Source organism: Pagrus major, chromosome 1, assembly GCF_040436345.1.
Source record: "Pagrus major chromosome 1, Pma_NU_1.0".
Classification (NCBI taxonomy): Eukaryota; Metazoa; Chordata; class Actinopteri; order Spariformes; family Sparidae; genus Pagrus; species Pagrus major.
Window position 1 is genome coordinate 9657929 of NC_133215.1, and position 22975 is coordinate 9680903.

The 22975-nt window shown below is 42.2% G+C and overlaps 1 protein-coding gene across 1 annotated transcript in view; it reads right to left on the minus strand.

Moving 5' to 3' along the window:
- The window catches only part of sdk1b (sidekick cell adhesion molecule 1b), a 242598-nt gene that overhangs the window by 147212 nt on the left and 72411 nt on the right, over positions 1-22975 (minus strand). Inside the window, exons 2-4 of the mRNA XM_073467361.1 lie at positions 8119-8275; positions 3752-3858; positions 2814-2961 (exon numbers count right to left, since the gene is read on the minus strand). Of these exons, the coding sequence (XP_073323462.1) occupies positions 2814-2961; positions 3752-3858; positions 8119-8275 (412 nt within the window). The remainder of the gene's footprint in view (positions 1-2813; positions 2962-3751; positions 3859-8118; positions 8276-22975) is intronic.

Genomic DNA, 22975 nt, shown 5'->3' on the forward strand with positions numbered 1-22975 from the left:
AATTCCCAGAATGTCACTAAAATAGTATTTCATAAAAATATGTTAATTTCTTATGACTTTAGTGGAGGCAGTCAGGTATTCAGTAGAAACTACCTGTGTCTGCAGTAAATAGCTGAGGAAAAAGCTGAATTTAATGGGTTTTCTTGATAGTAAAATGCATGGGCTGTGCATTTTTACAGGCAGGGTGTTTATCAGTTTTTTTCTCAACTTAATCAAGATAAAGGGCAAAGAGAAATGGAGCCAATGTAGGACCATTAGCTACATATAGTATACTGGTTTCAACGCAGGCCACAACATCATCCACCTGCCAAAGTGTTGCAGCCAATTGCTCAAAGTCAAATCATAAGGTGTTTAAAATGCTCTGCTAACCTGCTGCTGCAACTGTTACATCAGCGCTTCTTCTGCAATCTTTGCAGCCACCTCAGGTTCAACTCAGTATTCATTATCTTCATTTTATGCATTTTGCTACTAATTGTATATGTGTTGCTCTATTGCTTTATTCAATTTTTAACTCATCTGTTTGGCTTCTGTTATTTTTGCAGGTGGTTCTGGATAAGAATCTTCAAGAACGCATCCCTACCACCAAACAAAGCTTTTTTCCTGCAATAAAATGCCCTGGCAGGCAGGTAGATATTTTGTGGTTGTTTGTTCGATGTGCAAATATAAACATACTGTAGATCTGTTAAGCTTTGCATTAGATTTGCATTATATATGAAAGAAAATGAAAGAAATAATAATATAGGTGGACATATGGTGGATCGTTAAAGGCTGATATAATAACAATAGTCTGAAGCAGGAAAAAGCCGATTAGTCAGCATTATCAACCCACTCCCACCGCCCTACAAAAAAGAAATATCCCTTATTTTATAAGACCTTGGATAAAAGCTCAACCCGAAGTAATACATATCTAAATAAATATATCAATAGGCGTGATTGATGGAGGCCTCAGCAGCCATCAGCTACTATCAGAGCCAAGTTCCAGTTTGTTACACTTCCTATCAGTGGCGACCTCTTTAACATACTGTATATATTGACTTTGACAAAAAGTAATTGGGCCCATGTCAGTCTGTTGTAGAAAAACAAGAACAAAGGTGCCAGTATTCTCCCAAAAAAAAGTGCTTGTAAGATGGTCGAACACCATGTGCCTTCACTGAAAGAATATCTGAAAGTGAGCAGTATCCCTATATTGAAGTGTCTGCTGTCTCACTCCCCTCTATGATGGCTGGCTTTTTATCCCCACCTTTGAATGTGGACGCTTTTCACACTTCTGCCTTCCAGCGTGGTCGGATACCACATCTTATGAACCAGTTCTTTTCAACAGTCTTCAGCCTCCATGGTGGCAATGTGTAGCTGCATTTGGACTGACTTATTAGTGGCCCTTGCACCTCTTGAGATCGTTACAAAAGGATCTGGGTGAGGTTTGTTGTGAAAAAGGGTTGTCTGGGCTGCTCTTTATGACCTGCTACCGATGCTACTTGGATAAGTGGCCATTAAAGTACTTCAAAGACAGGTGCATATTTGTAGCACTAGGGGCTTTTATTTTACCACGACTTCAGTTGGATATTTATTTATTAATGTTTAGTTTTTAATTGCCAGTGGCAGTGGTAGCGGTGCTCTTATTTGTGGTGTATGACATTAAAGAGGGGTAAGAGCACTGTGGTGGTGATGCTCAGACAGTAAACACTTTCGATGCAGCCAGTGTCTTGAGCACTAGAATAATTGCATTCTGCTGTCATTAAGCCAGACTCAACGAAGCCACATTAAGTTAGCGGGAGAGCCATTTTCCACGCTCATTCAAATTAAAAAGCAGTGTCAAATTCGATGTGAACCCACGACAAAAATAATAACAGTAAAACTGCTTATGTAACCTGACTCCACAAAGCTTTCTCAAAAGCACTTTTGAGGTTGTGACTGTCATTAAAAGGAGTAAAAAAGTTGCTGTCTGGCCATTTACGTGTACAGCGAGTCCACTGATAATTCCACTCAATAACACACTGGGGAGCAGTTAGTGTTCCTAATGGGGAGTTAGTTATCTCAGAATGTGAGAGCAGCCTCGTAAAACCACTGAAGGTCTGTCTCTCAACACCTACTTTCACTGATGAGTAGATTCAAACAGGTACATATTCTAAAATAATTTAGGATACTGCCTCAATCTGTAGCACATTATATTGAGAAACCTTTCTCAACAAACCTACAATTTCCTGCTCTGTCTGAATAATTACATTATTAATACACTGTGTGAACATTTTTCAAAATAACGACACTGACAGGATAGCTGTAGCAGCTGCGGAATAATATGCAAATTACAGGCATTTCAAAAGGAGCCAGACAACAGCATAAAACAAAATACTGTGAAATACAGCTTACACAACACATCGAGGGACCTTCACATCTCTGCTGCACCATTAATATAAAAGAACATTTCCCATGTACCTAAAACTACTTAATAACCTTGTAGATTAGACAAGTGAAAAAGATTGGATTTATTGAAAAACCCATTTAATCTTCTCTTGATAATGACCAAGGTCTATTGTACAGATGTCTAATGAAAAGGGTCAGTTATCTAAATGGCATATTATTCATAACAATTGGTGTGCAAGGATTAAAAAGAACTTTTGTGCTGCTAGAGCACGCTAATTAATATACCACAGGGATAAGAACTGTAAAATTAAAATTTTATCTCGAGCAGTATTTTGTTGCACACACTTCGTACCACCATGGGTGCATGAATCAAGATATAAACGAGAGCGTGTGTGAGAGAGAGCGAGAGAGAGAGAGAGAGAGAGAGAGAAAAAATCCAAAGAGAGACCTACATTCGGTTGTTGGGGATTATCTTGTGTCCGTCTTTGAACCATGTGACAATAGGTCGGGGGAAAGAAGCAAGGGGAGGCTGGCTGATGATGGCCGCTCGGCCCTGAGACGCCGTCTTTCTCTGCTCCTCAGCGGAAAAGTTCCCCAAAACTGAAGGAAGAGAGAGAAGACACAGTACCAGTACCAATGTAAAAAACTGCCAGAAAGAATATTAATGCAAGCAATGAGAATCTGAAAAAAGCAGCTATAAGGCCTGGTCACGCCAGACAGTGGCACAGTAAAATTCAACCATGTGTCTCAAATATGTGGTTCCAGATAATTGGTTATTTACTGACGATACTTGCGAGCCAATTACTAACATTCATTCTGAGTTTTACTGTACTGGGTTGTTTCCCGTCTACTGACCATCAAAGAGATTATTAGAAAAGTAGACAAGCTCTCAGAGTCATTTAGCAAGCTAGTGAGTTCAGTCATAAACCAGACAGTACCGTTCGAACAGTTTATTCAAGAGACATCTTTGCGCCACCACTAAGATAGCTTTGTCTGGCCGCCCTTGACAGTGCTGACCCCTTAAAGGTCGGCACTGTCAAGAAGGCTTACGATTGGTCAACACATTAAGATATTCCATTGAGATTTTAAAGTCCAACAGAACTCCATGGTTAGAGGAGAAAAAAATAATCAGAAATAGTCACAAAGACCTTTTTCACCTTCTTTCAGTGTGAATAAAATATTAATAGGTTTATTTTGACACTGCTTTTGAATGCAAAGAGGGATGACTAATTGTCATCTCAGTTGTATTTTAAGCAAGAGGTTACTTGATGGTTTGAACAAAGTTGCAGCTGGTCCCATTTTCCGCAAAAACATAAATGAGTCATTAAAAAAAAAATAAAAAAATCTTGTATTGTTGTTATTATGATGGTGTGAACACCTGTTTACTTACAGGCCACCTGCACCTCTGTTCTCCTGTTTATAACTGTTCCCATCCTGTTCCTCACGATACACTGATACAGGCCAGCATCAGTCCTCTTCAGAGACGGGACAGACAACCTACAGATGAAGAGACACACAAAGGGGATGCTGATTAGGGCGTGTTACATATCTGAGCTGTCAATAAACACTATCACAGTTTTTGTCAAATGCTAACTCACATTTCTCTATACTGATCTCACGTTTTTTCTCTTTAGTTCTCTTTACCAACATGCAACCCAGCAAAACAGTTAATATCACATCCAAAATGAAACCAAAACACTCTATGCACAACAACTCAAACAGGATCAACTCAAACTCATTATATGAGTAAAAATATCATTAAAAATGATTCCATTACAACAAAAAGCAGTACTTCTTTAGTGCTACCTTATGATATGTGCCACTCAAAGGAATCACAAATAATGTAATATGTTTCGAAAGGCTTTTTTTGTATCGATTGTCTTGCAATGTCAATTATTTATAATCATCAATTATTTCAGAAGTGTTGTATCGTGATACCATCGTTATCATGGGCAAGGTTTCATGAAATCATTGTATTGTGAGATAGTCCCATAGTTCTGATATTGGCTGAGTCTGAGGAAGAAAACAGTTTATGAGTTTTGATAGATGTGGTCGCCAGATGGATTTTGTGTGAAGCAATGAATGTAATCCACAGGTTAGTCCACATTGACTTTTGTTGTGCTGACTGTGTGAAGAGTTTTAATACAGTGAACTAGGTATAAAGGAATATGAGTCAGCAAAACTGTGGGAGAAAGGCAGTGCTGGCAGTGACATTTGGAGACCAACAAGACAGAAGGTAGGGAAGGTGGAGTTCTGTTTGTTCGCATGTACACACTCTTGTGTAATTCTTTTTAAATGACCTTGATCTGAGAATGGATTTGGCCTAAGGTTGTCAATAACAGAAGGGAAGGCGGAGTGGTGCATATGTACAGTATATGTGTGTGTACGTGTGTGTGTGCGCTGCGCATGAGAATGTTTTTGACTGTGTGCATGTTTTTTTTCGGAGATGGGTTGTTAATGGGGTTTTAATGGACTGTGCTTCACTAATGGGAAGCTTGGCATAGGATCTAGGTTGGTGCCATGCTGGACAAACACACAAATGCATATACACACATGCGCAGACACACATATTACACACAAACCGGATAGACACAGTAAAACTGGACATCGCTTTGGGGCTCATTATGACTACCAGGACAGCCAAGTATTTAACTCCCAGGCTGTCGGTGTATGCTGCCAACACACACAAACTCACACACACAGACACACACATGCGTACATCACAGACTCACACACGCAGTTCCATTTCAATCAGGAATGACACATTATACAGCAGCTCTCATCCTGAAACAGATTTTGATATTGGACACTTCCTAACCCTGCATCTCTTTCTCTCAGTGACTGTGTTCCATTATGTTTTTAATATGCGTGTGTGGTGGGGCTGTCAAAAAAATCCCAACCAGTTTTCCTCCATATTTCTCACTAAACACTAAGTACAATGCTGACAGGTCCCAATCAGTACAATAATTTCTCAGTAAATTTCTCTGACACAGACTCAGCCCTGTGTGTGAAATTCCCTGTGTGATTCCAGACAAGAACAATTTGAATCAGGTTTTTGCAGGGAGACAGCTTCAGCTCAGATTGATCAAACCCTCACTGAGCATCAGTCTGAACACTGAGAGGACCAGATGTATTTCTAAGTGTGTGAAAAATGTGCTGTTATGATGTGTGACAAGACACTGAGTAAAAGTGTGAATACAGAGGAACAAATCCTCTTCATTAAAAATAAAAATAAAAAGATGAGTCATTGTCCATAGAGTGCTGCAGGGATGACACATCGTTTTTATGTCAACAATGAAGTTAGCATCGCCATGGTTCCCTCGTCAAAAAGCATATTGGATTTTTCAATTAGATTTTAAAATAACTGCAGAAAATACACACTGTGGTGAACAAAAGTTTAAGATAAAAAGAGAAAATGCGAATAGATTGGCTAAGGAGTGCTGCCTCACGACTGCACGTATCAAAAAACAGGTGCTGTTTGGATCCAAGGACATTTCATGAAACCAAAAAAGCGATAGGTTAGACTGGTTCTTTGCTTTGTGATCAATAAGTCATCACCAAAATATACCCAGGCACGCAGCTTTGCAAAAATCAAAAAGCCTTTCAGAAATGGACTTTGTGTCCTGAGTGTTTCAACTAACAGTCAACAGGACAAAGCAGTGTGCCTTGGTATTTTTTGGATATAACTTATCGATCACAAAGTAAAGCAAGATAGCCCTCACAAATGACACTTACTCACTTTAATGATTTTTGACGCAGGAATGCAATTGACAGAAGTAAAAAGTTAACTATAGGCTGTAAATGAACTACTCACAGTTGCTACACCACCTATATACCTACAAGTTGGAAAGTTTGAGTTTGAATCGTTTGCAAGAGCACCAGAATAAACACAAAGAGGCTGTCAAGGCGGATAGTGAGTAAATAACTTTCCATGTTCGGTGTTGTGATTTTTATAATGTCCCTGATCACCTTTGTAGTCTCATTCAGCCACTTGTTAGCAACCGCCTTTTGTAAGACAGCTTCAAAACCCTTGAGTGGGGTAATTACTGACCTTTGTATGTCGTAGAACAAAATATGCAAATCTCTTCAGCTTGTGTTAACCACAGACCTTATTTCAGGTGTCTGACCGCAAAGCCATTAAAAAAACAAAGTTCGAAACAAGGGAACCAAAAGTGCAAGAGAGCTAACTCATCAGGTCTCTCTATTTCCTGACAAAATAGAAGGCGTTCTCTTGTTGTTTTCAGTGATGTGTTTGTGCTCGATGAGAAAGCCAGTGGAGCAGGTTGCTATATTTTTACCAGCCCAATTAGGCAGCATTGAATGAACACAAGCGTTGGCTTGAAAAGCATTACTTGTGAAAAATAACGTTGTCAGCCACAAATGTGATACAGTGTCGAAGACGATACAGTAGCCTTGTCAACAGTGTTCTGAAAAACAAAGCCAATGCTGCTTCGTTGTTTGTTTTGGGAGTCAAACTTGTCTCATGATGATTTTATTATAACTCACTACTGTATGTGTAAAAAATGACAGGCTACCGTAGCTGATGCTGGAGAAGGAAATGTAACTGAAGTTTGTATTAGCATGAATCATTTTCGTTTCCAGCGCAGCTCATCTGAATTCTTCGCTGTCCAGTACATTAAACAGCATAAGAGGTAAATAAAATGATTAAAAGTATATTCTAAAGATAGCATGAGAAGGGACAAAGTGTGTGATACTGTCTACGTCAGTAATATTTTCAATATGTGAAAGAAGAACGGAGTGATTTTATGTAGCACTTTTATCCAGATTACTTTACAATGGGCCTAACATTTGCTCTCTCTCACTCTCTCTCTCTCTCTCTCACATACACACACACACTTACTCAGATACCAATGGCAGCAAGCCACAATACAAGGCACCAGCCTAATTATCACAACCAATTGGGGTTTGAGTGTTTTGCTCAAGAATACTTTAACAAAACACATTACAGGAGGAGCCGGGGATTGAACCACCAACTCTTCAATTAGTGGACGACTTACCTGCCTACATTAAACTAACTAAAAGAAAAAGGCTTACAATTCCAGATGGTCTCACATACACACACACGCACGCACACATACGCACACGCACGCACGCACACACACACACACTCACACGCACACACACACACACACACACACACAGACACACTTGCATAGTCACTGCACCCCGCCAATTCAGCACAGCTCCAGCCTCACCAAACTAAACTAGCCAGAACGCTGAGAGCGGTCCAGAGTTACACGAAGCCTCCTGGCTCGAACAGCGACTGCCTACAAAATGCTGGCTCAACCTCCCCCTCCCTCAGTGTGTATGAGTTCCCAAGATTCCCTCTATTTCTGAATGATGTGAAAAACAATTTTGTTTCACAGCTGCAGTTTAGCCGAGAGGGACTGCTTAGCTCTTACCAACCAACACACACAGGGACAGCGGGGCAGAGGAAGAGAAGAAGAGAGAGAAGCTTGGACATATTGATTGGATTTCCTCTTCTTTCCCCAGACCATATACATATTTATGGTACTAATGTAATTATTAATCTCACTTTGGCTCCACTGTCTAAATGTTCCGACCTTCACTAAACATACTCCATCACTTACGGGCAGCTGTTTTCCATGCTTCAGGCATGACTGAACACAGTAGATTCTCAAAAGGAAGGATACAGGGATAAGAGAAAAGACATCAGCAAGACAAACAGGCTGACATGGATTGAGAGATATTCATAACCAGTTAGTGACAACTGACCTGTACTGTTGGGTCCAGTCGGTGATGTTGCTGTTGTTGAAAGTCCAGCGGTACTGCAGAGGCCAGCTGCCTCCAACCAGGCAGGTCAGCACCAGTCTGTTTCCCTCCAACACCACCTGCTGCCGCTGTCCACCCCCGCGCAGGTAGGGAGCCACCTCTGACAGACCAACAGAGACAGACAAAGGAAATATATTTATTATTTGAAAAAGTCAGCGTGAGTCATCCTTTGACAGTCGAGCAATTTTTATCTGCATTCATCCGCCACAGATAACAATAAAAATAATTAATTTATGTTTTTGTCTTTTGCACAGACACTGAGTGGAACAAAACATTGACATACCAATGTGACTTGACTTCACTGTACGTACTATCCGACTGGAATGAACATACTCGGTAATACTGCCGGTAAGTGCCACTTAGCAAATGTCAAGGCAGATAGAATAACAAATTTTACATTTACAAAAGACATCCAGCATCAAACCAACAATGGGTGTATATTTGCTTCCTGCCCCTGTAGCCAAAACTCGGAACTGTGTAAGTCAGTGTGTGAGTGTGAGTGTGTGTGTTTGTGTGTGTGTGTGTGTGTGTGTGTGTGTGTGTGTGTGTGTGTGTGTGTGTGTGTGTGTGTGTGTGTATGTGTTTCAGAGAGAGACAGAGAGAAATGAAGAGAGAGGACTCATCTAACTGGATTTACAGGGACTTTGTTTGGAGATCGCCCACTCTATTACTGAGGTCTATCAAAGCATTCCTCTTCCTGCAGACTGTGGTGATAAAACCTACGGACACATCCTGACATCAAAGTTTCCTCTCCAAATATCTGTAGCATTTTGTTTTGAGAAAAAGAACATGGACGTATTTGTTGCAATAGTTTGAATGTTCATTCTTAGATGGATCGCACACAAATTCTGACGTTTGTACCAGCAGTAATTAAAACTGTCACAGGTGTGATAAATAATATCATAAATGATGACATTACTTTTAAATTATATCTGGCAATAAACTTGTACCCCGAGGAGCAACACATGCATGGCTGATGATGTGTGTCAAAAAACTCACGGCTATTGTTTTCTATGTAAGCCCGAGCACCAGCCACATGTGCATGCAGACATGCATCACCGTGTTGCCATGTCCTATTTCCCAGCACTGATGCGCATCAACGGTCCAGAAAAGCACCAATCCTATCACATTTACTACTTGAAACAACAGACAGTAACTTGACTACTTCTTCTGTCTGCACAGAGCATCTGCTGTATTGCTGGCATCGATTGACTTACATCAAATGCCAGTGTATATTGCATTTAAGGCTTTTCATTAAGACAAAGGTCAAAACCCTAGCTTGTAGTCACTTTCGACCCAAATACAGGGCTCAACAATAAAGATTGCCCGATTGCAAGTAGCTAAGGAGTGAGCCATCTCGCTTCCCTCTCATCTCTGTTGAGAGTTTCACATGTGCAGTACTGATTGGGCACTCATGATCAAATTGCGGCAGGTAAAGACATGTATGAGCTGAATGGCAACATCTAAATTATCCTGGAAATAGGAGTTAACATTTTCTGATGAGCAAAAAAGTTTTTGGCTTTGCATCTTGAACACATTGTGTCCTTGTTCTGATTCATGACAAATAACTTTAACCGTTGTTGTTATTTGATAACCATTGATGAAGAAAATAATTTGTATAGGGGCAAGCAAAAATGTGTGGAATTTCATCATTCCGTCACACACAGTGGCTCTTCACCTCTACTTCATCTATTGCATCACCATATCATTCATATCATAATTTGCAGTACATACACCATACTGCTACTGTCAAGCGTCCTTGCATAGATACTGTACAATATTTTACCCAACAGCGCTTCACAGGCGGTTGAAATTACTCAGCCAACCTTGCGAGGTACACTTGCTGAATAGCTCGGCTGCAGCTGCTGTCTAAACAATGCCATCCAGTCTTTAACTCTTGGCTCAGGTGGTCAGACCTGGCTCACCAACACACAGCATAGAGGCATCAAGGCTAAAGAGTCTGTCCACAGCAGCTAGTGCCGAGGCCTGGATCCACAGCATGAGGGTTGTGGGGGTAGGGTTATAGACAATGAGATTTATTCAACCCATCAACTATTTACACACACATACACACACAGGCTGGGTTATAGGGGGCAGGCTTATCGGCTTGCTACAGTATGTATGGACAGGTCCATAACTCTACGGCAGAGTTTTACATCCTCCCTTTCTCTCTCTTTTCCTGTCAACTCAATCTTCTCTCCTCTCTGCCTTTTCAACTTTCTCACTTGAGTCTTTCCTCCAGCTCTCTCACTTCATCTCTGTTTCCTTCCTTATTCCTCATTCCCAGTGGATGTCTCAGGGCCACCTTTTTCTCCCCTTCTCTTTCTCCACTTTCCAGTGTTTCGCTCTCTCTCCCTCGCTCTTTTAGATTGATAGCTGCCTGCTCCGTGCACAAAAGGGAAGTGTTCCATCTTAGATAGATTTATACGGGAGTGTGTGTGTGTGTGTGTGTGTGTGTGTAAGGGCGAGAGAGCAGTGTGCTTTTGAGCATTAGGATTTATTTGGAATATTCTGTTTCTACAGACGATGGCTGGCAATGCAGACTCCAATGTCATACTGCTGACCAGCACTATAACTCACTGCTGCCTGCCTACGTGTGTGTGTGTGTGTGTATGTGTGTGGGTGTGGGTGTGTGGGTGTGTGTGTGTGAGAGAGAGGAGAGAGAGAGAGCAGCAGAGAAGGAACTCTGAACAGCTCACCAAAAAATGACCCTCAATTAGAAAGCCTGGTGCTCATACATCAGTACAAACAGAAAGATGTGGGGATGTGGACATTCTGAACCTGCCTCCATCCTCACCACTTATCAACCACTTTTCTTCATACTTCATATATTTGTACAGCTGCATGTTGCCTCCGCATCCCTGCTCCACTCGCCGTTGCCCTTTAATCCCTCCATCTACTTTGAAGAGAGTCCATCAGGATCTACATTTAGAGATAGAGAACTCTACATCTGAGAGGCACAAGGTCAGCCAACAGCATGTTTCACTCACTAATGTCATCTGTCTCTCTCTCTTCCTCAGCTGTCTGTCTCTCTGTCACTTAATGTCAACACGTCGCTCTCTCCCTCACTGTCTTTCCTAACCTGTCTTTCTTTCTGTGCCATCCAAGCACCTGTCTGTCTATCAAGACCACCGCCTCTCGCTGTTCCTGCCTCCTTCTCTTGTTGCCCCTCGGTCCATCTCTGTCAAAGTGTGTGGCAGCTCAAGGTCTCTGCTTTTTGTCTCTTTGGGTGGGATGTTGCCTAACAGAGAGATCGGCCTCCAAATGTGACAGGAGAGTCAAGAGGCGGACGTGCATGCAAGCGCACGCGGACACACACACACGCTTTCTTCCCAATGCAACGTGCGCGTCTCCACTCCCGGTCTCATGAAGCTGCTTAGGCAGATTCGGGGGAGGAATTCAATTTGCCGGGGAGATGAGCTCTGTGATAGAGCGAAGAGGGAGGAGAGGAGGATGAAAGGACAGGAGGAGAAGAGGAGCAGGGTTGCTGCTCCAGGGCTGATAGTCCACTACGATTCCACCCTCTCCTCTCGACTCTCTGCACCTTTACAACGAGTGTATGTGTGGTAGAAATTAGGCTCCAGAATTGATGACTTGTCCTTTACAAATGGGCCAGCGATGATCATTATTCTTACACCGTGCTGCATTAAATATCCCAATATTAATTCGGAATTTTACTGCAACTGTATAGCTGTGGTTAGAGGTGAGATTTTCTTTGGCGCAACATGAGGTCACGATGGTGCCTGACTGCTGACGGCGCCGGTAAAGATACTGGAAGTTTGAAATTTGCCCACTTTGGCTGAGGTGGTCAAGAAAACCCTTAGGTGGTCAAGTTTGCATTCGGATGAGCAGAGGAAACCCTGTGGTGTAAACACATTTCAGAGCATTGACATAAGAGAGTGAGAGTGCAGGGATAAAACTTTAGAGTTGAGCTGGGGATCTCATTCTAGCAGCGCCTGCTTAATTATGTGTGTATGTGTGTGTACTGTGTGCGTGCGTATATGTGTGTCGGGTCAGAATTAGGGTCACTCACTCCTGAAAAATCACTTTATCTTCATAGAGCTGAACCCCTGCTGTGAGACAGGGCTGGCAGAACTGGCTATAGTCTATGAATACTGATTCACTGATAGCATGTCTCTCTCTCTCTCTCGCTCTCTCTCTCTCACACACACACACACATACACACTGACTCACCCTTCACCATGAGGTTGAAGGGGAGAAAATAACTAAATCAGACTCTTTTATTATAAGTAATATTTCTATGAATAAGCGGGTAAAAGTTGCACGGCTAAGCAGTTTTTTTTTTCACGGTAAAAGCAGTCTATTTGATTATGGGGTGCAAATTAGTTCTATTCCGTTTTAATCTAATAAGTCTGCCAGTGCTTGTTTCAACAGGCATTTAAAAACACTTAATTGGACTGACAGTGTGTGAGGCAAGAGGAAGAATTATGAGTTGAGCTTTTTGGCGTGTCGCTCCCAGTCGGAAAAAGAGGGCCAAAAAAAGGCTAATTAATTGAATAATATAAGGCATAGGAGGTGAGAAATGAGATTTTATATCCCCAGGAGGGAGTCAGGTGAAAAGATATTACGAATGTATCGGAATTTGGCACCTAAGATTGTTAAAAATTGTCACAGATGCGGTTGATAAATACTCACTGTATAAAGCTGAGAGCTTACTGCAATCTGAAGAGACTAGGTACTCACCTCCAGAATACACACAGATTGTTTTTACTTTCCACAGCCAGAAAGGAACAAATATTGCAATAGTGTGTCAGTACAGAGATCAACATGAGGACTATGACTAGAGTTATGTCATTATGCAGCCCCAAAATCCAATGGGATGGCAAATTTCAAATGAGGAGACATCCATCAATAACAGTCTTGCAAATTTATGCGGCATTTTGCACGGAAAAGACAAACAACCTCAGGGATATGTTAAATTCGGGTAAAATGGTGGATTGAGAGACGGATGCATCAAAAACTACAACTCTGGAGAGAATGAGCTGTAGGTGAGTGAACTTCTCAGGAGTGAGGTGAATTTCAGGTGAGATGTAACTCTGATCTGAAAGCAGATAATTAAAAAATCATTCTCTCTCATGGCCCACTCCATTGATATTTAAAAAAATAATTTCTCCTGTTAAGTGATATTGACAGCCCTGATTTCAGCCAAAAAGGTCAAACATTTTTTTAAATAACCTTGATGAGATCAACAGGCAGCAACTGGATCAAAGACAAACAATTCGCCTCATTAAACGCCACCCAACGTATGATTTTATCCCCCGAATATCAACACCAGTCTGGTCCTGAGCTGAATGGCACCACTCTATCTCTGTCTGATCAGCTGTTACAGAGCTCTAACTGAAGGAGTCTTCAGACCAAAGAAGATGGCGGCTAAGCACAAGACACCTGCTGCCTTTTGATGCTGATAAAATCAAAGCGGCTTGGGCGCTAACCCACGAGGCTGCAGCTGACCCACTGATCCCAACAGGCCACAGCTGAGCTGTAAGATAGTGAGCCCATGGGGAGATGAACGGCCCTGGACTTGAAGTACTGTTTCAGGACAGAAAACAGCAGAAAAGCCTGCAAGAGAGAATAAACTGTTTCCTCTGCATCATCCATTGTTAGAAGGAGCAGGAAGATAGGTGTGGCAGACAGGATGTAGTGTAGAACTTTGATCAGGAGTTTAACTCGTGGCTTTTCAAGTTGGCAGCTGCTTTAATTGACTACTGAATGTCAGACTCAATACAAGAACAAAGCATCTCTCACTGAAGACCGGATAACACCCCTCCTCACCTGTCTTCCTGGTTAAACAGCCAATCACAGCTGCCTCCTCCAAACTTCTTCCTTGCCTGCTCCAATCACGGTTTCAACAAGCCTTGACTGACAGCTGTCTGTGAGGAGGTGGCAGATGACTGACTGATCCTGACGTTCTGATTGGCAGATGTCAGAGCTGGAGACATGTGCCTACACCGTCACACATGCACAGACACACTCAAACGCACACAAGTACATAGACGCTGAAGCTTGAATAGTTCAAAGTCAACGCGCTTCACTTTGCTCGCGAGTGTGTTTGCTTCTTTGTGTCGAAGACAGCAATAGTGTAAAGTACCGAGAGATATTCTTAAACAACCTCTACTACAAACGTTGTCAAGGAGAAACACGTTTGGAAAAACAGACTGTGCTCAAATCTCAGTGTTTTTTAAATTCTGCCGTGCTCCATGCAGGTACAGTGGCAGGGGAAAGGAAACAAATGTGCCCAATTAATACTTAATTATATTGACTTTGGCCATTTGCCGATTTGGCCAGTGGATGGTCAGTATGTATGTCTCTTTGAAGATTAGTATAAACAAGATGTTAACCAAACCTGTGAATGAGCAGAAGTCAATTTATTGCTTTCTGTGGGGTTTAATGTCAGAATGTCAGTTAATAAGTTGTAATTAAATTGAACAAGACGTTGTTGTGCTCAACAACCTGCAAAGCAGAACATTACATCATTGCAAGTATGAGTATGTGTGTACTCTCAACCTTGCATGTCTTAGGGAGTTATGTTGTGGATGCACAGGGTCACGGGAGTGCCGGTCGGGATGGGGGAGGTAAAGGGGATAATAAATGGGGCAGAAGTGTTGCAGCAGAGGAGTGGGAGATGGAGGGGTGATGTGGGTGGTGGTGGAAGGAGATCTGGTCCTGAGGGTTGTGGGGGGGGTGGTGGTTTGGGGTAATCAGGTGGAAGAGACTGTGATCAGTGACATTTAAGAGGTGGGCCACACTGCAGGGCACATCTGCTTGGAAACACACACACACTGAAAAAACACACAAACAACTGTCAGCTCCTATCTCCTGATGAGCAGACAGGTGGACAGGAGGAGAGAGGAGGTGAATGGGAGAGTAAGGAGGGAGTGAAATGAATACCTCCCGCTGAGACAGCAGCATCCTCTCTCTCTGAAGAAAGTTGTGTGCACAAGCGACTGTGAAAACACCTCGATACTTTTGAATGACACAAACAAACACACACAGACAATAATTATTCATCTGTTTTACTCTCTCTTCTTTTCATCCCCCAGACACCCCCTCCCCCTTCTTCAGTATTTTACATCTCCTCATTAAAAACAAAAATCTTCTGCAGGTAGAAAACAAACTTTATTTATCACTCAGTCAGTGTTGAGTCCGTGGACAGACCCGAAAAAGGACAACTGAGGAGGAGAGTGTGGGGTAGTGTGCGTGCCACTCGTACCACCATGTAACGATGGGAGGAGGCTCTCCCAGTTTGGTCCTGAACCTGTCGTATGAGATCACTACACCACCTACAAATCACAGCCACTGGGCCTTACACACACACACACACACACACACACACACACACACACACACACTCGACCCAGATCTGCGCTGATACTGAGAGACTTCACAAACATGACTGCATTCAGACATGTGATAATCTGACAACATGACTCCAGGCTCTATTTCCTTCATCACACATATTTGTACACATACAGAATACAGAAGAATGAGGATGTAATGGGTGGTCCTCATATGAGACTATGGACTTCAGAGAGGATAAACTACCATTACTTGAGACTTGGGTAGGTTGGAGAAACCAGCAAGAGCTGGATTTTGAAAGTATTCAACCGAATAAATCCCAGCGTCTCCATTCAGTCTTCCCTCCAGAGTCACTGCCCGAAAACACATGAACGTGCACTGCCTGACTACACCGACTGCCTCGTAGCTCTAACTGGTCAGCTGGAAGATGTGTGTGAATGGCTTCTTTGCCATGTTCCACATACTCTCTTAACTTTTTTCTTGTCTAATAAATACATGTATAATCAACTCTGTTAAATGCCACAAAGCAATATATGTATCATGAGCATACCTCAGTTTGAAAAGGCTACCCAGCCCAGCAGTAACTGCTCTTTGCAGTGAGTGTGTGCTTTGAGCTGACTGGGGCAGCTGCTGAGAGAGAGTCTATCGCTCAGTTGTTCCCTGGCTGATTGTGTCAGACCCTGTCAGCATTTCCCACACAGACTTTACTTGAGTGGGCTGCTAAGGTTTATTAACAGCCACCAAAGTATATTTGGCGACCCATTTCAGCTTTTTTTACTTTTTTTTTTTTTCGCCAGGGAGAATGATGCCATCTGTGATGAATTTCAGTGTTTCCCACAGAAAGACTGTTTTCTGACTTTTTTCACCTATGACTCTGTTGTCATAAAAGCAGGTGAGCAGCATGTGGAGGCAGCTTGCAAGGACATTGCAAGGTGCATAAGTAGGCATATGTAGGCCTACATTAAATAGGAGATGTTGCATCATAATCGTTACAGGAGCGATGTACAGGTAAAATTAAAAGCTTCTCTCTGTCTGCAAAGCATGTGTGATTGGCAGTAGACGGGAGGGGTAGAGCCAGGTCAGATTGTCCACTAGTCAATCTATCACAGATGACGATGTTCCCTCAGACGAATAAAAAAAATAAAAATAAAATTCTAAAATGGGTTGCAAAATACACTTGGGCAGCCGTTAATATACCTGTACTGACTGCCCAAGTAAAATATATGTGTGGGAAACACTGAATTTACTATTGGCACCTTGTTGTGAGACACATACTGGGAGAAGGAACAAAAAAGTGAGGCAAGCCTGTGTGTGTGCATTAAGGTGGACAATTAAAGCAACACTATGTCGGCAATGTAGACTATGTCTCAGTCATGGCTATTATTAGTACACAAAGCTCTGAAGCTAGCATGTAAGTGTTGGGGAACTTTGGCTGCACTTTCTCCACCATTTCTGTGCAACTAGCTGGCTAATTGCTTTAACAATATAGATATAAAATCTAGAAATATATAATTTAACTCAGCCCAAATTAAATGATTGTTGATTTGATGATTAAATTACGGTTTTAACAGGCCTGTGACAGCCACAGATATCAGATTGTATGGCATTTGATTTACTGATTGCTGTGTTACATTAGAAGCTCTTCTTTGAATTTAACAAAAAATGCTTTTGAAATACATTACCAACCCCAGCTTTAACCTCTCTGTCTCTTTCTTTCTTCTCATGCTATCACAACTTTTGCCGGCCAGTGATTCTATTTTACCTTTTGTTTTATGGATATATCTTCTCATCTCCCGGTCTTCAGAAGAGGATCTCAGATCTAAAGGGAGATCCTTTTCTTTCCCTCTCTCTGTTTTGCAAAATTTTTGTCTGCCCGTCCTTTACCAAAGGGCAGGCGCTCTCTTTTGTGCGTACGTGTGGTGCATTAGCCCGGGAACCCTCCACACACCTGTCTGTGCTAGCCATCATCCCCTCTGACAGCTGCCACTGTCCTGACCTTGGGCATTGTGGGCTACGTGGTTTTGAAGTGATTGACGAATCGTATCCTTTCATTCATTATTGAAGCTGGAGATCAAATCCGTGGCACCCGGGATATCGCCGTAACAGCCCAGCAGACCAGACAGAGGTAAAGAGGGGAGGGAGCAGGAGGAGGATGTGGGAGAGGGAGAAGGTCATCTGAACAAATAAGTGCAGGTGAGAAGTAAGAGGTGAGGGAGGGGAAAAGCACAGGAAGCAGGAGGGGAAGCATCCTAAACAGCAGCATTGTCTTTTTCTTTTTGTTACCAGCAAACAGTCAGTCACGACTGGTCCACAAAAACTTCACTACCCTTCCAAAACCACATTTTTAAGCGCTAAAATTTGGTATGGAGGTCAATTATGTGTGTGTTAGAGGTATGAATCTTTCCTGGCCTCACGATTCCTTCACCTTAGGTTCACACCAGTTGGCTAAAAGGGGGCTTGGAAAAGGGAATGTCCTATCACAAAAAGGTGCATCACTTCTAAATGGATTCACAGACTTGCACAAGATTTTATGAAAAGATTGGTCATGAGCCAAAAGACAGCTGATTCACTGTTCATGCCAATTGGCTAAAAGGGGGGTGTGTCAGTGGGAGTGTCCTTTGACAAAAAGGCACATAACTTCTAAACAGATTCCTGTATAATGAACAAACTTTGTAGGAAGACAAACACACCATTTTGCCACGTCCCCTTTCATAACTCATGAACTGGTTGTTGTAGATACTTGGACTAAGCAGTGTTCCATTCACATTTTCATCTCCTTATGTCAGTGCATCAGTTCATTAGTCCACAAAGCAGTGTCCACCTCGCTGCAATTTCGATCTACGAGGCTTAGATTTGCTATGGAGATTGTGTGCATGTGAATGCTTGAACGCTTTGGTGCTATTATGTTTTACTCTACATTCTTTTAACTTTTTCTTATTCCAACATTTGTTCAGAGATCCTGAGGCTCAGTCTGTGTCCAGCCATCTGCTCATAAAAGGCTAAAAAGATCTAAAAATAATATTGAAGGCAGACTAAGAAGTAGAAAAGATGAGTATAGCTTTCTCCACTTAATAACCCTGCCCTGTTTAAGGTCATAATTAAAATACAAATTAGACTTATATAGAACTGAGGAACTTAGAATGCACGCCTCATCTGAACCTCTTCAGGTCATTCACACCAAGATGTGACATGAGAGTCACTGAGGTCATGTGTGAGTGGTTCAGTTCAAGTCACCTGGGGAAGAGACATCATATTCAGGAAGTCTCTCACCCTTGGGGCATTTTGAACAGGTAGTCTAAATATTTAAGGCTATCGGCTACTTGCAAAGCATCCTGATACCAGATGGTTACACACTTTCTCCTTTTTAAATTCATGTGACTGTGATGACTCTCACATGACTGCAACGTGACCTTAATCAATCATATGTCGGGCTTTCTTTCTTTTCTTTCTCTTAATCTGCCATTTATTTATCCACTAATTGACAAATCATTTAGTCTATAAATTGTCAATAAAAAATGTGAAAAAATGCAAACTGCCAAACCCAAACTCAAAGACACTTCATTTATTATCAGAAATGACAAAGAAAAGCAGCAAGTCCTTCCATTTTAGAAGCCGGAAAGAGCAAATGTTTGATGATCGCTTGAAAAATGACTGAACGGATTATTACAATAGTTACAGTACAGCCAATTTTCTTTCCACTGACTAATCGTTTAATCCTCTAAACGTTGCAGCTCGAGTCGTATGTGACCCAACAGTTCTCATTTAACATTGTGGTGTAAATTAAACTGTAGAGGTTTGAAGGTAGAAGAACAAAAGCCCTTAAAAAAGACTACCAGGATGAACGCAGTCATTCCACATGACTCACGTCTAATTTAGAACTTTTTTCCAGAACTCCGGTGCAGAGAGTGAAACAACAAAGCCAATCTTCACACCTGAGAAGGCGTTAAGGTTCTGACTATCTGACGTCACCCCACAGAGGAAATATATCTGAAGACTGCGGAATCAAATCCTCCGGGGAAACACTGACGTCGGTACTGGCGATGAGTAATTCATGCTCTGCTCGTCTGTACTGGAGCCCAGAAAAAACTCCGGCAAGAACCAGGAGCACGTCTCCAGTGGTCATCCTCGCCATACACTCTGAACTGTGTCCCACTATCTTCACCGTTTCATCTGCCTCTCCTGTCTTTTATCAAATCGGCCTTCATCAGTCTCCATCATCCTCACCCTGTGTTCACCTCTATACTCTTTTCATCTCAGTACTGTAGCATTGATTCTGAGCTGGATTGAAGCATTGCTCTCTATTCAAAAGGAGTGCATGTTATGTCCTCTGGCAATGCCATTTACCTGTTACCTGTGTGGGTGAAAAAACATAATAGCTTCAAGTTTCACTTCTCCGACCCACTTCACTTACTAACTAATTCATTGTCTTTGTCCCTTTGCCCTTTTCCTCACACATTTTAACTAATTTGTTGCTGTCTCGCATGTGGGATGCATTTTAGGATGTGTACGTGTGTGGTTGTGTGTGTAGTGCTTACGCTTGACTGTGCATGAGTCCATATGCTCCGTGGATGCAAGCATGTGTGCAGCAAAAGATGATGTTTACTTCCTCTACTTCCTCCTCTCCACAGTGACAACATCTGCCACCAACTGCAACACACACCATGTCTTCCTTGTCCCCCTCATTCTTCCAACTTCCCTCCCCCCCTCGTCAGACAAGGGCAGCTCAGTGACACAACGTTTGAAGGGCAGACTCTCGTCTCGGTAAGCGTTCCTCTTACAGACTCAAATTAATTCAATAACACTGACAAATGTCCTTGCCAAGATACAGTATGACTTTCTTTTCTCGCTGTTTACTAACTTAGATATTTCTACACATATACGAAAGCTTGCGCACAAATATAGATGTACATAGAAGGTCAGACACATACCTATTCTTGCACAGATGTTTCCAGTAATAGCAAACAAGTCGGCTGATAATGACTAAGAAAGCACAGGCAAGAAGTGTTTGAGGCATATGTGCTCATTGTTTGCAGAATAATTTATTGTTTAGCTATTCGATTTCTCGGCGTGTCAGTGAGCTGATGGAGCAGATATTTTTAGATTTCTTTTGGGTGAAAATTTAAGAGGGCGGTTTAAAGAGATGGTTGTTCAAAATATCTTTAATTATCTTGCTGTCACAAATACTCTTTGAGACAAACTTGAGTTGCGCCTGTTTGCAGGTATACTTTTCTCATTTTCACTAAAAAGTCATTAATAGCAGTAGTTGTCCCAGTTTAACAAGCAGGGTGGTGGGCGAGTCTGTCATTGCTTTCTCTTAGTCTTCATCACTGAAGTTCTTTCAACAGCAGCAATACCACATGCTTTGAGCTACCTGCAGTTTTCTACCAGATACCAGGAGTAAATTGCACTAACCCTCGCTCTTAACACTCAGACCGAGCCACACACAAAGCCGCGCAAGTACACTCCAGTGGGGAATATGAACCTTTCAGGGGGAACTGAATAGATTCTTGGCCCTGGCTCAAAACAAAAACAACAAAAAAATTTCAAGTGTCCATGCACAGACGGACAAGAAAACAGTCTTCAGCACATAATGCAAAGAGACAGGACAACTCATTCAAACTCTGCATAACCTGAGTTCATGTCATGCTAGTTAGTGAAGTTAGTGAATCACTGGACTAAAATAAGACCAAGGTCAAATGTGGTCAGAGAATGAGTTCTTTTTTTGTCTATTTTAAACTCTTGTTAAACTGCTCATCAGTTCTTTGAAATGGATAATTATTCTGTGTTATTCAGAAATGAATAGATACATAAGTGTGTCTCTTCTTGTGTTTGAATAGGTTACAGTACAAATTACTGTGCATTATAAGTGTCCGTGTAAAACATTTTCGTTAAGCAGCATAACCATAGATCTAAGAAAAATAAACTCATCTGACTTAACCTTGCCTATCAGCGCTCTCAAACAAGAAAAAAAATAGAGGTAGTTAGTGACGTGCCAGTTGTTTTGTTAGACAGAAACATCGGGGAGGTCGTCCTTGGAAACTTTTTGGAAAAGGGCAAGGCCTTTCAAAAACTACTTGGCAGGTGATTGGACGACCCATCTGTCCATCACTGTCCTTCACAGGCTAACTTCAACCAAAGTATGTGTCTGCTCTGTTGATTTTCGTGGTCATCAGGATTTCTTCAGAAGACGTTGAAGTAATAAGCCCAATTACAAAAGCCACACAAGCCCATACATGTTATAGGTGATGGACAAGAGAGGGTGAAGGAGAGAAATGTTTGAAAACTTCAAAGCTATTCAGGAACTCAAAGTTCAGAGTTTCATCTTCCTGACTCTCTGGGAGTTGTGTGTATATGTGACTGTGTGTACACATTTATTCATGTGTACGTACAGGAAGCATCCAATGCAGGTCTTGCAGGAGAAATACAACAATGTGGACCCAAAATATGCATTGATATAAGCTACAGCACTATAGAGGAAGACATATAGAGACAGGGCAGCAGTCATTGCTATTCCATGTCCTTTGTAGTCCAGCTCAGTTGAACTCATAAAAAAGGACAAGTGATTTCAGGAGAGTACATACACCACCTCTCACCTCACTCACTCTCTTTCCCTCTCACTTCACTGAATGCCCTCTCGCTTCCCTTCGCTTCCTCCTCCTCTTCGAACTCCAATCCTCCCTCTTTTCTTTACTTCTACACCTAAGCGTGCGGCCCGTCATCTCCACTTCACCCCATGCCTCCCCTCTGTCTCTTTCCCTCTCTCTCCTGCTGTCATTTAGCATCGCAGCCGATGATGAAGCGTTCCATCAAACCCCCCCGTCCAACGCAGTCAGCACTTTTATTCATTCGCTCCTTCATTTCATTCCCTCCTACTCTCTTGATTTCTTTCATTTTATTATTTATACCTGCATTTATGATTATGATGACAAAGGGTAAGCGTGGAGAAATACTGTACATGCACAGCAGCACAGGTGTTTGAACATCAACAGGTGCACACAAGTCTTGCCGGAAAATGTTAAACACCGCGCACATCCACAGACACGGCCAATCTATCTTCTGTTTCAGCCGAACAAAACAAATTGTTGCGGGTCGAGACCTTCTTTTCCTTTAGTGTGTTGATGAGATAAACAAGTATTCTATCTCCCTCTCTCTCTCTCCTGGTGACATCACATGCCTGTATTAAACGTGACACTCTCGTTAATCCACATTCAATCAGCCACTGCATCTGCTGAATGCACCCCTTCCACCAATCCAGGTATACAAACCTGAGCCACGAGAGCTCATGAATAGCTAATAGGAAAGACACAACAACGCTCTGATTCACAGAAAATGGCCTTCACACCATCAGCTTCACTATTGGCTGCCGGTCGGGGGAGACAGCGGGGAGATTGATCGAACATAAAGGGTGAGAGAGTAAAGCGATATGTGTCTGGGAGAGGGAGTAATTGAGTGTGTGTGTGTGTGTGTGTGTGTGTGTGTGTGT